Raw genomic sequence first — 16182 nt, 5'->3', positions numbered from 1 at the left:
AGGTCGGTGTCTTTGGCAAATTTGTTTAACAGACCAAGGGCAACCTGATAATAAAGAAAAACCTTATTCGCAATTTGTTCGCTAGGTGACGTCAGTAACAAAGTTGGTGTCTTCGACAAAACTGTTTAGCAGATCAAGAGATCGCGCTAGAAAAAATGTCTAATTGCCTGTATTTCGAGTCTTGATGAACTAGGATGTCGGTGTCTTGAACAATGTTGCAGGTCAAGGGCCATCTGGCAGTAATCAACTGATTGGGAATTCATTTTTAGGCGCTAGTAACAATTTCACCGAAAAAAGCCGATGAAAACATCTACAAAAAAATAGTATCAATTTCTCTTCAATCTTATGTATCACGAGCAGTGCTGGGGATGGTAATAAAAGTAGGCTTGAATTTCGAGAAAACCACGTTGTTCTACCCTGAAAGAGACTCGCGAAGAGGAAAAATATCAACGTCATATGCAGCCCAGATTCCCCTCTCACGAAACTTCAAATGCAGCCCACCGTTTTTATGGCTGAAAAAGTGAAAAGTATTGTGTTCAAAGTAAACTGTTATTAAAAACCTTAGTCGGCGGAGCAGTTTTTTCCAAAGTTGCTGATAAATCTAAGCAGAAGATTAATTATATCTAATGTCTGCTACGTTTGCTGGCATGAAATTTCACTCAAACGGCTATTTATGATTCGATGTGATGCAAACTCAATCATTTTTTGCTGAGAGGTTCATGTGAGAGTTTGAACAGCATGCGCATAATTGGTATAAACACAAAGTGGAATAAGAAAAAAACTCAGCAATCACAGAAAAAGAAGACCGTCTTCGCGAGTCTCGTCTCAGGTTCTACCCAGTACAGTAGTTCAAAAACGTGAATCTCATCAAGTAGTCTATGTTGAATGCGTGAATTTTCTAAGGCTGTGAACCGTTTCACCAATTCGTTTAACTTTTACTTAAAATTTGACAGCTCGATAGTGATTTCCCCTCCGGTTAGAAATAACCCTGCTCTGGAGCATGGTTAAACTTGACAGTTCGAGAGTTATTTTCTGCTCCCGTGAATTTGAGAATAACTAACCATCTGTCAACTTTGTTCTGAAACAACTACTCGAATGTCAAAGCTCAAATGGGCCGACCGCGATTATCAATTTAATTATTTGAGAGGAAAATAACTATCGAAACGTCAAATTTTAACCAATAGTTAAACGAATTGGTGAAACGGTTCACAGCCTTAATCATAAGTGTCATTGAAGGCTTTAAATGCGGGAAATAGAACATTTTTCTACACTAATTTTGGGTTGCCCTTAGCAACGGGTGTTTTGCAATTTTCAAGGCTTTTTGCCTATAGGTATAGGCGTGAGTTTCACTGGCTTCGCTGACTGTGATTTGCTTTGCTTGGCTACTATAGAGTGAATTTCAAGATTTTTCCCAACCCTGATCACGAGTTCCTGATAAGCTATTCTTCAGGAAAGTTGCTCAACTGATCAAAAGCTATCAAGCGGATCAAGGGCAGAGGAAATTTAATGCTAGGTAGCTCCTGGTTTGTAAACTTTTCAGTTTCAAGAGACTTATGTTCCAGTTGGTGTTTTCGGTAAAGTTGTTCAATAGATCAAGTAATTGCTAGAAGTAATCTGGAACATTTTTTATGGCGAAATTCTTCTAATGAACTGTTTCACTGCACTTAATTTTTTTCACAAAATGTATACAGTATTGGTTGTACATAATCAAGAAGAACATCAATAATCACAATGTTTTTTTTTGTTTCCACATTCGAGAAATTTGTAGTGAAATGTCATTCTCCAAACAAAATAAAACGATTTAAATTCTTTTGCTCCACTGTGAACATTAGCCTAGCTGGAACTCCATTCTAAAAAGCAAACAATGGGTGTTTATCAAGATCATAATATAGCAAAAATCTCACCAACGCAACACCTTAGCAGTCTAGCCGTATATACTGTAGACAACAGTCTTCTAGCAGATGGATTCTCAATCAAATTTGTGCCCACCAGTTATACCATGTGCTGGTGAAAAGCTTTGTCGAATATATAAACTTTTTAGCTTATCAGGATCTCAATAAATAGGAAATTGAAGAAAGATTGAACACCTTGCGGTTGAATTCATGATCAGATGTTTCACCGACAGCCTTCTAGCTCTTCAAGTTCTCAAAATAAAGCAGATTGAAGAAAATTGGTAACTAGCACACCCTAGCGGATGTATTGTCAACCATACGTTTCACTGCCAGATCGCGCTTGACCGGTTGAACAACGTTGCCAAAAACTTCTACCTTCTAGCTTATCAAAACTTCGAGATATAGGAAGTTGAAGAAAATTTGTTACTAGCGTCACCTAGCGCATGAATTTTCAATTAGATTTGTCGCTGCCGTATAATCCTTGATCTGCTAATCTTATCTAATCAGATTTCTTACTGCCCTTTATCTGTTGAGCAACTTTGCCGAAGACACCGACCTTCAAGCTTATGCGGATCTCGGGATAAAGATAAAATTATGTATAAAATTTGTTACTATTGCCACCTAGCGGATAAACTCTAAATTAAATTTGTCACTGCCATATAACCCTTGACCACTACACTATTTTGTCGAAGACACCAACCTTCTAGCTTATCAGGATCTTAGAATATATTAATTCTATTCGATTTACTTATTTATTATTTCACAATTCTTGCGACGTACGACCTACTCTTTTTTATTAGCACAAAATGATTTCAAAGAAGAATTTTTTTTAACTTTCCCGAAGACAACAACCTTCTAGCTCTTCAGCGTCTTGAGATATCCGTTGAACGGATGATTTGCCCAATTTAGGTACTTCAATGCAATCCGGAATAACTCCGGAACCACTAAGACCAAGTTTTCCGGATCATACGAGTTTTTCGGGAAGTTCTAAAAATTTCAAAAAAATCCATCGAGAAGCCAAAAAGTTATTTACATTTTAGTGTGTTTTTCAGTATGTGAAAAGTATGTGGAAGATAAGTACAGATTCAGTATGCTTACCTACTTTATCGATTGAATCTATTTTTGGAATTGGTTCGATTTTGCCTCTTTTGCACACTACTTTTACCTGTAGATGAAACAGTAAGTGATGTTGCTTTTATCAGTCCCAAGAGAAATCCATTGTTCCTTACCGTTGATCGATTGCCATGTTAACCGAGTTAGTTAAAGTATGTTCGCTCAGAAGATAGTCAGTTGTCAGTCCGCTTTCAGATGGCCCTGGCAAGTAGCCAACGTATACGGGTCCATTCTAAGTTCCACTCCAATATCACCTTTTCCAGCTGACACGTTGTTCGTGTCCTTTTTAATAGATCCTTGACTTCACTTAACGTGAGAGTTGGGAAGTACGCCCCTATCATTGAGAAGGTATGCCATTTTTTCCGACCACCTTCCCTAATTAACTTCTATCATGTAATTGTAATTAATCTAAAGTGCGCAATTTAGATTCTGTATTTATGACCTTTGATTTTATCCGACATACAAAATCGCCCGTAAAAAGATTTTCCGTTCACCTTTTTATTGAATAACTACATGTTACTAAAATTACGCCCATATAAACGAAGAATCATGGTAATCGCCCACTTCCTAATTGAGTAATATCATCCAATTGAGTAATATCATGTAAAGGTTCTATCATTCAATAAAAAATGCGCCCTCAAGATCCAGGAACTATGATATTTTTACGCTCAACTCTTAATTGTATAAAATCATGCAAGGAAAATTACGCTCCAAGGGGTCAGGAGTTCTGACGATTTATTTAACTTGTTTCTCAAAAAGGTATTCTGAACTAATGAAACTTGCTGTCCGTTTTTCACACAACAGAATACTTTAATGGAATGAGAAGTGCATAGGGGTGCAGCCAGCAACATTTTTTCCACTCACCTTCCGTTATTAACTCGTATCATGTAAAAATAATTGCGCCCGTTTAATTCTGTATTTATGTTTTTTTATTTGATTCCATATAGAATTGAAAATATAACTATCAATTAATGAAAATCACGCACAAACGGTCCCATCCACTAGTCAACAGGTCACTGTAAGCTAATGAAAATTGCGCTTCTATCATCCAGGAATTATGATAATTTTCCTGCCTACCTCCTTATTGTAAAATATAATCTAATGAAAACTGCATCCCTATGCTTTTGGAACATTGGTATTTTTTCATTCACTACTCAAAAAAGTTGTTGTTCTATTATTATTTGCCCCGATTATACAAGACTAATATTTAAAAAATCTCCTATCTCCTTTTATAGAGTACTACCATCTACACAAATAGGGCACCTGTATTTTTCCATCTCCACTCATTGAGTAATACCATCCAATAAAAATTGCACCCCTCTGATTCAGGAATTAACACTTTTTTCCGCCATACTGATAAGGATTGTACATTTTATAAAGTGGACACATTGTACATGCAATATCTTTTAAATTTAACAATAAAATCGCAATAGATTTTCTATACACTGTTCGACTAATATTGTACAATGTTGTGGTAAAAAAAAAAGTTAGCAGAATAATTAACTTTCACACTAATAAGTTACAACGCATAGAACGATCGATTTTTGGGGGTTATCAATATCAATGATTATTAGAAAATGGCTGGAAAATTCGAAAATATATAATTTTATTAAAAAAAGGCTTGTTCTTCGAAAGCATCATCAATCAAAATCCTGCTTAAAAATATCAAGTTATTTTTGGAGCAACAGATATCATAAAATCATTTATCATCGATTTTTTTAGAGAAAAATATTTTAAATTTAAATGGAATCTTTATAAGTAAAATTTTAAAGTTTAAAGTACGTCCTGACGAAAGTAATAATATAGAGTTGCTTATTTAGTCCCCTTCATAGAGTTGCTTATTTAGTCCCCACGTCGAATTTTAAGCACAATAGAAAAACAAATGCTTTATTTTCAGAAGACCTCTCAAAGCACAATGACAATCATCAAAATTGGGAACACTGCTTTCATAAAATCGGATTTATTTTCCTTATATTATTTTCAGAATGTGTTACTCTGACATTACCTATTAAAATATTCGGAGAAAAACGTTTACAATTTGCTCTAGGTCGATAAATATGCGTATATGATTTTAAAAGTTTGGGATTTTTAATAAAACGACCATAAAGAGTAAAATATGTGCCTATTAAATGCTATTAAACTTCAAGATTTGGTTCTCTGTTATACTAATATAGTTTCTTTAGTAATATAAACCAATTTTAAACACGCTTTTTACTTTACTTTCTTGTTGGGAGTAAATGGATGGTGGATGGCCATAAGGAATAAATCACTAAAGACCTAGTGTCAGAGAATGGTGGAATATTATTGATGTTTTTAAAAGCTCTACCTTTGGTAGAATAGTAAAGGATACAATTTGTCCATCAAAATTAGGATTTTTTCATACAAAAAATAATGCTCAACTTTGACGAACAGTTTTTCTTAATAAAGATTGACTGGACTTTGATGATGATAATTGGATTTCGGCTTTCAGTCACGAATTAAGCGTTGATTATTTTTTATAATCAACGCTTAATTCGTGACTGAAAATTTTTCTTATGAGTTTTTGGAAAACTTTTTAGATCTTTAACCACAAGCACTTTGAAAGTTTTTAGATTTTCATAACTTACTTACTTGATACTTGATGGGCTACAATTCGCTACGATGAATCTGCGCCGAATGGATGAGTCTTCTCCACTGGGCTCGGTCCTGGGCCAATCGCTTCCAGTCGCCCTGAACGTTAAGTGCCCTTAAGTCCTCCTCAACCGCAAAAAGCCATCGTGTGCGCGGCCTACCACGAAGTCGGCGGCCTCGTCCGGGTTCTCTGTTGAATATTATCTTTGCTTGTCGTTCTTCCGGCATACGGGCAACGTGACCAGCCCAACGCAGCCTGCCGTGTTTTATGCGCTTGACAATATCCACCTCTTTATACACTTGGTACAACTCGTGATTCATGCGACGCCGCCAGATGCCGTTTTCATAACATTGTAGAATAATAGTTGAACGATGCACTGAAAACCGATTACGATTTTATCAATAAATAAAAAAGATATAGCATAAACAAGGTGTCCACTTCATAAAATGAACAGTCCTATGCTTCCTACCATCTTGATGTTGTGCCTTGTAGACATTCAGATGTTCATCGTAGTTCTGCTTCCGCCTTTCAACTAGCTCGCGCTCATTCGTCAAGATACCTGTATCCTTATCCAGACTTATTTCGAATCGTGACATGAATCGTGACGGGATGCGTTGAGTATCTTGAAAAATTTACGCTGTTCCTGAGATCGATACAGCTTCTTCATTTTCTCAGACTTCATCTCTTCCAAGCTGCGCTTCCTATCCCGGAAAAGACGTATCGTATTTATCCATAAAGAAAATTATATCCTTCGTAACTCTATTCCTTCCGGCGCATGGGATAAAGGGGTTGCTATCATCGATTCTAAATTGTTCACAATCATCATTCTGAAGAAGTCTTTCCAATAATACCTTCTGTGACAGTTTCTATACACGGGAAAAAATTCTGTGGTAAAAATAACTATTTTAGCTGACTACGCCCATTCTTAAAACTACCATGGAAATTCAGACCAATTTACTATGTTTACGGTACACCACACCACATTACTGGTACATTTGACAGAAATAATTTACAACAAACTGATTCCAACTACAGACATGGTAAAATCAAGCGCATTTCTGGTCTGCTGAAAATTGTCGGTGCGAGCGCTTAAGTTAACCCCCTAAAATGGTAGTTTTTACCGCACAATTTTTTTGCGTGTAGAGTTGACTTAATACTGTTAATTCTAGACATCCCAATTACCAAGGCCGACAAAAGATCTCTATCTTTATCGACTATCGGCAATCGTTTTGGTGTGTTGTGGAATCAAATTCGTCATCTTCTTGTTTTTTTTTTTATTATTATTCACACCATTAAACACCTCACGAATGTAAACCAACGTATAACAAACATGACCAACTCGCGAACAGTCTTGGTGCGAGTAAGTTTGCTCCCGTCTGCTCGGAAGAACATACCAAAAGAAAAAGAAAAAAAAGTTCGCGAACATTTCTGGACAAACATTTGGAAAGGGCCCAAGAGGTCTTGAGCCTTTTTTTAGAAACGTTGCTGTTGAGCCCTTCTTAGCCCGCCCACGCAAACTAGCACCACTATCAGAAAGATTAGTGTTAGCTCTTTCTGATAGTGGTATTGGTGAGCATGATCGAGTTGAATTGGGCTCAACAGCGTGTTGCAAAGCCAATGTTTACCAATGTCGATGTGCCCTTTTGAAATGTTTGTCCAGATTTACTCGCTTGTAACCGAACAAGGTATGGTTTATCATGGGTTTTATGTATATCCATCAATTCGACAGTAAACTAGTCAAAAACTCTTGGAAACCGGAAATCTCGGAGGAGAAACAGCTTTTTTTCCAAAATACCTACGCATTTGACTCTGAACAGTGGCGAACACGTTCACGAATTACTTTAGTTTCGTGAATTCGCGAGCATGACATATGCGAGTAAATTAGCGCTCTGATGCTCGCGGGCATCCGGTTCAGCAGACATGTTCACTATTTTTCATCACTGTCCTTCGATCTTATTATCATTAGTATTAGTAAAATGAAAAAAAGAAATGTCGTGGGCTCCAGCACGATTTGAATGAAATAGTATTTGTCCGATATCATCACACAATTCAGCACATCTTTTAAACGTGACTTCTGAGCTTCCTGGGAAAGCTTTTCCTGTCCATAATTTTCAATGGCTCTACCTGAGGTTATACTTATTATCCACCGGTGCAGGGACGAAAATACTCAATCTACCCTCGCCTACATTGATACTTGCTGGGTAGAATCTTCGTTGATTTTTATTTGTTTTTATCCTCGCCTTGACAACACAACAAAGATTGGCAAAGCGCTTGCCGCAAGATTGTCAGTTTCCTTTTACCCTGCTGATACTCAACCGCATTATGATCATCGGAAGCAAAAAATGATATTCATTCTGGACAGCTTGACTTTTTTACATTCCGCTTCGGGAAGTTGTAATTTTTGCACAAAGCACAGTAAAGACGCGTCAACATCATCGATTCCGTGCATCGGATCGTTCATTACCCGTAAAGCAGCATATTTTTTAATTAGTATGAACCTCAATGATAATCAATTTTCTAAAACTGAAACTCTTCTGCTTCTGATAATCAAAAACACCAGCGACTTACGGGCATCGTTGTTTGTTTTTTCATCTACTTTTGTGCCATCTTCATTGGTGCAATCATTTTGGTGGTGGTGCGGTTACTTTGATGGTGGCATAAATGTCAGTGAATTAAGTATAGTGAGCATGATTTTTTTCGTCCCTGCACCGGTGCTAACGAATGGTCAGCTTCCTCAGGCGCAGTTCTATAATGAGTTCTTCTCTGATACTAGCTAATTTGTTGTTCTTAAGCTGTTGAACGCAATGTTTATTTTCTGTAAAAGTGAGAACCCGTTGATTACGTGCACTGCGCTGACGTAGACATTCTCACTACTGTCTTGACCATCACTGCCTGGGCTCAAAGCGCCGTTCAAGTGTTCATCTAAATGCTGCTTCCACCTTTTGTTCCCATCACACTCAAGGTGCTCGCATTCTAATCTATGTTCTAATTCTAATCTCCAAGACGGAGTTTCTTCTCTGTTCTACTTACATCATTTCCATGTATACCTACAATCACGGTTTCAATAAATTTCCATTTTCTCCTATATGACTCCTTCCAGCTGAACGGGACTACATCGGTTTCGCGACCCTAGCCGAACAGGTGCACCGCAAATCGGTCAAGCGTGGTTTCGAGTTCACGCTGATGGTCTGCGGCGAGAGTGGCCTGGGAAAGTCGACGCTGATCAACAGTCTCTTCCTGACGGACCTGTACCAGAACCGAACGGTCTCGCAGGTCGAGGAGCGCACGGAGAAAACGACCAAAATCGATAAGAAGACGCTGGACATTGAGGAGAAGGGCGTCAAACTACGGTTGACCATAGTGGACACGCCCGGATTCGGCGATTCGATCAACTGCGAAGATAGCTGGCGAGTATGTACGCAGTACATAGACGAACAGTTCCGACAGTACTTCACCGACGAAAGCGGGCTCAACCGGCGGAACATCCAGGATAATCGTGTTCATTGTTTGCTCTACTTTGTGCCACCTTGGGGACATGGGTAAGTACTGTCTTTTGATTATTCGTAAATAAGTTTGTATCATGTTGTTTCTTCCAGTCTCCGACAGATGGACATCGACTTGATGCGGCGGATGCACAAGAAGGTCAACATCGTGATAGTGATCGGCAAGGCGGACACGTTGACGACCACGGAAGTGCAACGACTAAAGACCCGCGTCCTCGAGGACATCGAATCCAACGGCCTGCAGATCTATCAGTTTCCCGAATGCGATTCGGACGAAGACGAAGAATTCAAGCAGCAGGACCGTGAACTGAAGGCCAGCATTCCATTCGCCGTAGTGGGGAGCAATGTCGTGCTCGAGGTAGCCGGCAAGAAGATTCGGGGGCGTCAGTATCCCTGGGGAGTTGTGGATGGTGAGTAGTGGTGCTTTGTTGAAGAAACGATGAAGAAGCTAACGGCGTATTTCGGAATTTCAGCGGAGAACCCACAGCACAGTGACCTCATCAAGCTGCGTACGATGCTGATATCGACGCACATGCAGGACTTGAAGGACACGACCCGCGATGTACATTACGAGAACTTCCGAGCCCAGTGCATTTCGCAGATTTCGCAGCACGCGCTGCGGGAGCGCAACAAGCTGAAACGGGAATCGATCGCTTCCAGTCACGAATCCAGTAGCTTTAACGACACCGACCGGTTGCTGCAACAGAAGGAAGAGGAAGTGAGTGTTGTGGCCTGTTTCCTGTCTCAGTTTCCAACGGTTTGGCTTTAGCCTGTATAGCCGTTCTTTACTAAGGGTGCAATGCAACGTTTCGGACATTTGTATTCAACAATTAATTTGTGGATTTCCATCCAACATAAGAGAAATAATTGTTGGAATTAACGGCCCATTGTCGATATTGAAGAGAGTACTACCAGAAAAGTGATGTGAATAGATGAACGAATGGCAGCCTGGCATGCTGATTTGGGTGGTAGGCAGATCGAATTTTACCATTTTTTAAAGGTTGTCTAGTAGACTAGTGGTTATCGTTGCTCTCTTCGATGCAAATGGTCACGACTTCAATGCCAGGTCTAAGCATTGTTCACGTTTGCACTTTCTTTTATTCGTCTTTTTCTATTCAATTTCTTTCATGTCACAATGTAGTGTTGAATTCATAAATAGGGTAGGGACCCATTGGTTTTATCAATCACAACTGAAAAAACGGGGTTCGGTTCGTAGGTTCTTTTAGACTAAGACAAGCTACTCTTACTATCTTCCAACTAACCTAGTACCTCATCAGGTTTGGGCAAGTGTGCATTTTTTTTTTTTTGACAAATATTGTAAGGATTTGATAAGATCCTGACAAAAATGCGAATGCCAACTTTCCGTGGCTTCCGCGTTGTAGAAATACCACAACTTACTTTGCTTACTTATGGGTCCTGGGCACCCATTCTAGTGCATAGGGCCGACGTGAAAGATTTCCATCCTGGGCGATTGCCAGCTATCGCCTTGACCTGCGGCCAGATCAAATTGTCGTCGACTTCTTTTATTTCTTTGTTGAGGCTGCGCCGCCATGAGCCTCTGGGTCTGCCTCTGTGGCCGACCCACCCCCACTTTCGTTGTCAAATTTCGGTTTGTATCGGTTGCTGGTGGCACCGACGATGGAGCTCAGCCCTAGAGATCCAGTTGTGTGGCCATCATGCCCGAATTATATACCATCACAACTTATGGGATTTCGTGTAGTTGGTAGATTCCAGAACCGTTAATATAGTGGCCACTTCCACTAGGCAACCGGGTATCTTGAACAATACGGTATGACTTGGTTGACAGATCTTGACGTTTTGGCAGCTTCATTTGTTACCGCTAAAAAATATTCAAATCGCGATAACTTTTTTGTTTCTTGTTATTTTTGCACCATTTTTTTTTTCACAAGATCTCAAAAAACTCTTCTAGTTTTTGAATATGTGCCGATTTTGATAACTGGTCATCTGGATCCGAAGATATTCCAAAATTCCTTGGGGGACCGACGCGTAGCCATAACCCACGTAAATATATCAGGCTACAGAATTTTTATCGTATTCGGATATTCACTCCTCGATGAAAAATTTCCTACAGGTCTATCTTCTTCTTTTCTGGCGTTACGTCTAAACTGGGATAGAAACTGCTTCTCAGCAGACTACTTCAACAGTTATTAACTGAGAGCTTTCTTTGACAACTGACCATTATTGCTTATGTATATCGTGTGGCAAGCACGAAAATATTGAACCGTACTTCGGGGTGTAGTTGATCATTCTCGTACCCGCATGTATAAACTGCCAAGAGAGCTATGATCCATTTTCAATTATCAAAATTTCTGTGATATCGCATTACCTGATAACTGCACTAGATGTTTCTGAATTCGGTTCGCTATTCAAGATAACTGTACCATGGAAAAAACAGATTTTTAGGAAATGTTTGATGAACTGTTAAAGGGTTCTATTCCAATTCGATAATTGCCAAGGCTATATAAAGACACCATTCAAATTAACTGTATTATACATTCCAGAAACGTTATGTGAACCCTGTTTCAAATTTGCATTGAGGATGAAAAATCATTTTTAGAGAAAAAATGTTCTTTTTGTGAGTGAGTTGCTCAAGGAAGGAAAGGAAAATTACATACCTTTAGGCGTTCAATGTGGTGTATTCTGTAATTAACAACATTCATTTCTCAAATTGACTGATTTATCAAGATTTATGTAAAATTTTTGAGACTTCATTCAAGTAAATAGCATATCTCTTTATTTTAGGAAACCTATCGCAGTAATTGACCAACTTCACCCCGGAATCAAAAATTTAACATAACATTTAGTAAAAAATTGATTTGTTTAATTCGATAAACATCCAACCAGTACAGGTTTCAAAAATATGTGGATGACAATACATGCATCCTACTATGGATTATAAAACAGAATCGCTCTAAAGTGATCAACAACACCCCAATTCGAGAAAATTAGCCGAAAAAAATGGTGTCTGCATTTATGTTATTTTTTTGTCCAGAGATCCATTCACGAATTTCATCTGGGATTCTTTTATGAATTTCTCCTATAGTACTGATAGGAAACATCCCAGATATTATCCCTAGAATTTCTCCATAGATTCGCTCATAAAATCCTGTGGGGATTCCTCCAATGGCGATTCCCTAATCTCAAATATGTTCTCATCACACATCCTTCGAACAGCACATTTGCAATCGAGCTCTTCCTGTCCTCTGAACTCCTTGTTGCACCGACCTCTCCATAACTGCCGAACACCTCCCAGCCTCGAGCTTCTGCTGGTCAGCTGCACAATCCTCCTCTTGGTCTGCGCCGTCCTTCAAGCTCCTTCTGACTTTCGAGTTTCTCCAGCTCTTCCGATTTCGTCCTACGAGCACTCAGTATTCGTACCTGTCAATCTCAGCATCTAAGTAGGCCTCCGACTATTGGTTCCGCTACAGCCACCTCTCTTCCAGACTCCGCCTTCCGTCCAGGCTCTACCTCCCCGTTGAGGTTCTGCCTTCTCGTCCAGGTTCGAACCGCACATCTGACAGCGAGCTTTTTGTGTCCTATGAACTCCTTTTGGAACCGAGCTCTTCCCAACTGCCGAACTACTCTTAGCCTCGAGCTTATTCTGGTCAGCTGCATCATCCTCCCTCTTGGTCTACTGCGCCATCCTTCAAGCTCCTACTGACTTTCGAGTTTCTCCAGCTCTTCCGAGCTCGCCCTCCGATCAACCAGCATCCGCTCCCGTCGTTCTCAGCATCTATGCCTCCGACTCTCTTGGTTCCGTTTCAGTCACCTCTCGTTCAGACTCCACCTCCCGTCCAGACTGTACCCCCTCGTCCAGGTCATGTCTCATCGTCCTCCAGGCGTTCCTGGGCCCATAACCTGTTGAAAGCAACTACACAATCAACCAGGCTATCCGTTCCAACCGCAGGCTACTGACTGATATCGCTAATATGTCTGCACCTCCTTTTTATTCAATGTCTGGGTATATATTCAATTTCATTCTCTTACCTCTATCTTATAATATTTTTACCTCCAGACATCTCCGCTGCAGGATGTGTGATATACCTGCTTTTCAGAACTCCTCATCATCACAAATCCTTCGAACCGCACATCTGCTACCGAGCTCTTTCTGTCCTCTGAACTCCTTTTGGCACCGAGCTCGTTCTAACTGCCGAACTCCTCCTAACCTCGGGCTCATCCTGGTCAGCTGCACCATCGTCTTCTTGGTCAACTGCGCCGTTGTTCAAGCTCTCCCGAGCTCGTCGTCCGATTAGCCAGGGCCGCACAAGTCCAGCCTCGTTCTCAGCATCTTGGCCTCCGACACTTCAGCCGTTTCTCGTTCATGTCGTCTCAGCGTCCAGGTGCTTACTCGTTGTCCCTCATCGAAGTCGCCTCAGCGTCCTCCTGGCGCTCATGGGCCCATAACCTGTTGAAAAACATTACACAAACAACCAGTCTATCCGTTCCAACCGCTGACTACTGACTGATATCGCTACCTTGTCAACACCTCTCCTTGATTATTGAGCTGGATATAAATTACAATTGCATTGTATGTCTTCTATCTTACAATATTTTTACCTCCAGACATCTCCGCTGCAGGGCGTGTGATGTTCCTGCTTTTGAACAAAACCAACCTGCTCTACGAATAGACATGCATAAATTTTCACAACAAATGCGCATCTACTGAATATGGAATAGATTAAATAGTTGGTTTCAATCATTTATCTTTGCCATTCGATTTTAGATTTGCCAAAAAAATCAATCGTTAGTGTCACAGAACGAGTAAAAATTGAGGTTACGAGTCACCCCTGGATTCTTGCAATAATCTAACAAAAAATACTTCAAAGACCTCTCGAGGCATTCACCCAAGTGTTCATTCTGGAGTTTATCCAAGTATTTACTCAAGGACATTTCTGACAGGGATTCCTTCTGGATTGTTTTAGATATTAATCCAATAATCACTCCAATTGTTACTTTGATTTATTACTGCACATGTTACTTTGAGATTCCGTCAGATTTTAAGAAACATTCCTCCATATTTCTCCAAATATTCCGTCTTAATTGTTTTAGGCTCTAGATCTAGGTGCTTGGATTTCTTCAAAAATTCTATGCAAAAGAAAGGAAAATAGGAAAGTATTCGTTTAAGAAACTCTTCAGAAAATTACTAATTGATTATTCCATGAATTACCAAAGTTGCTTGCTGTCACTATCAATGCTTAGAATTTGCTGATTTGTACAGGCCGACTGCGATACAAATCGGATCATTCCACATCACATCAACATCATACTGTCTACTTCATCACCAGTGCATTTATGGCGATAGACTATATCACTGATGGGTTAAGTTTAACCTTGAATTACTAATAGCATGGGTAATTACCACGTGATCACTCATTCTTCAATGATTATGATTTAGAGTGTGATGTCGCATCACTGCCAGTGGTTGTCAAATCAAAGTGATATTGATAGCTCGCAAGTAACATTGATAGTTTTAGACCATCAGCCATCAGCTGATATGGTTGATATTAAGCAACTCTGTGAATTACTCCAGAAATTCTTACAAGAGGATCCTCCAAGAAATTCTTCGAGTACTCGTCCAGAAACTCCTCCATGAATTCTTTTTTGGGTTTCACCAAGAACTCCAGGAACGTTTCCAAGAACAATCATTCAAAGATTTCCCAGGTAGATTTTTTTCCGGCCATTTTATCATGAAATATCTTTCTTTTTTTTCAACAATTATTTCTTGTAGGAAATTCCTCTTAGGGTTACTTCAGATTCCTGCAGTAACTTCTTCAGAGATTCCTTTACCTTCCAAATGCCTTAGGAGAATATAACAATTCGCTAAAAGAGGGTTTATGAATTACTTCACTTTTTTCCAAAGCTGTCTGATGGAACTTCTTTAAGTATTTTTGTTCAAGTTTCTCCTAGACCTTTTTGAAGAATTCGTCAAAAAGATTTCTTAATGATCCGAATCTCGAAAAATCATACATGAATTACTTCAGGTATCTTCTTCTTCTTGTCTGGCGTTATGTCCCCACTGGGACAGAGCCTGCTTCTCAGCTTAGTGTTCTTATGAGCACTTCCACAGTTATTAACTGAGAGCTTACTATGCCAATGACCATTTTTGCATGCGTATATCGTGTGGCAGGTACGAAGATACTCTATGCCCTGGGAAGTCGAGAAAATTTCCAACCCGAAAAGATCCTCGACCGGTGGGATTCGAACCCACGACCCTCAGCTTGGTCTTGCTGAATAGCTGCGCGTTTACCGCTACGGCTATCTGGGCCCCTCGTACTTCAGGTATGTCTTTGGTTATTGACCCTAGGGTTTTCTCAGGGGTATTCCAATACACTTCTTCAGAAATTCTCCCACAGATTACCTTTTGTGGTCCTCCTAGGCTCCTTTCAAAGCAATTTTCCTGCGATTTTGTACGAAAACCCATGAACAATGCTCTTATGTTTCATTAAAAGAATTGCTTTAATATTTTTTAAAGTAATGATCACAAGATTTTTGCAAGGATTTCTTCGTAAATTTGTCTAGAAATTCTGTCAGGGAATTCAAAGGGGATTTCTTGAAAAATTCCCGCTACAATTTTTGCAGATTCTTCTCAAATTACTTTAGGGTTTCCAACGGGATTTGTTTCAACATTATTTTAAGGATGCTTCTAGAAATTCTATTAATGTCAAAAATGTCTTTAAAGATTCCTTCAGCTCTTTCTTAGTAATATTCTCCAATAAACAGATTATTGGATGAATTCTACGGGTTTCTCCAGGATCTAGCCACAGACAAACAGACGTAACACTTAGAACAAATCGCGACCAAAAACATAGTCGCGAGAACATGTACGCCCAATGCTAAAATCACGGCGCTTGGCCGATGGGCCAACAGGTGGCGGTAGTGTTTAAACGTCAAACACGAACTAAAACGATGCGAGCGCTGCAGGTGGTGGATTGTCTGTGATCTAGCTTTTTCAGCGTTCATTTCTCCCTCAAAATGCATCAGAAAAATATCGCCTATTCTATCCCATGTAAAATAGGTCAAAACAGACCACAATGCACTGGAA

General features: G+C 39.7%; 1 protein-coding gene across 2 annotated transcripts in view; it reads left to right on the top strand.

Annotated features, from left to right (window-relative positions):
- The window catches only part of LOC5579485 (septin-4), an 81600-nt gene that overhangs the window by 62616 nt on the left and 2802 nt on the right, over window positions 1–16182 (top strand). For both annotated transcript variants that reach the window (XM_021839949.1, XM_021839945.1), the window contains exons 3-5: window positions 8717–9155; window positions 9213–9529; window positions 9593–9837. In XM_021839949.1, the coding sequence (XP_021695641.1) occupies window positions 8717–9155; window positions 9213–9529; window positions 9593–9837 (1001 nt within the window). The remainder of the gene's footprint in view (window positions 1–8716; window positions 9156–9212; window positions 9530–9592; window positions 9838–16182) is intronic.

Source organism: Aedes aegypti, chromosome 1 (genome assembly GCF_002204515.2).
Source record: "Aedes aegypti strain LVP_AGWG chromosome 1, AaegL5.0 Primary Assembly, whole genome shotgun sequence".
NCBI classification, from domain to species: domain Eukaryota; kingdom Metazoa; phylum Arthropoda; class Insecta; order Diptera; family Culicidae; genus Aedes; species Aedes aegypti.
The sequence above is the reverse complement of the archived record's forward strand: the minus strand, read 5'-3'. Positions and strand labels throughout refer to the sequence as shown.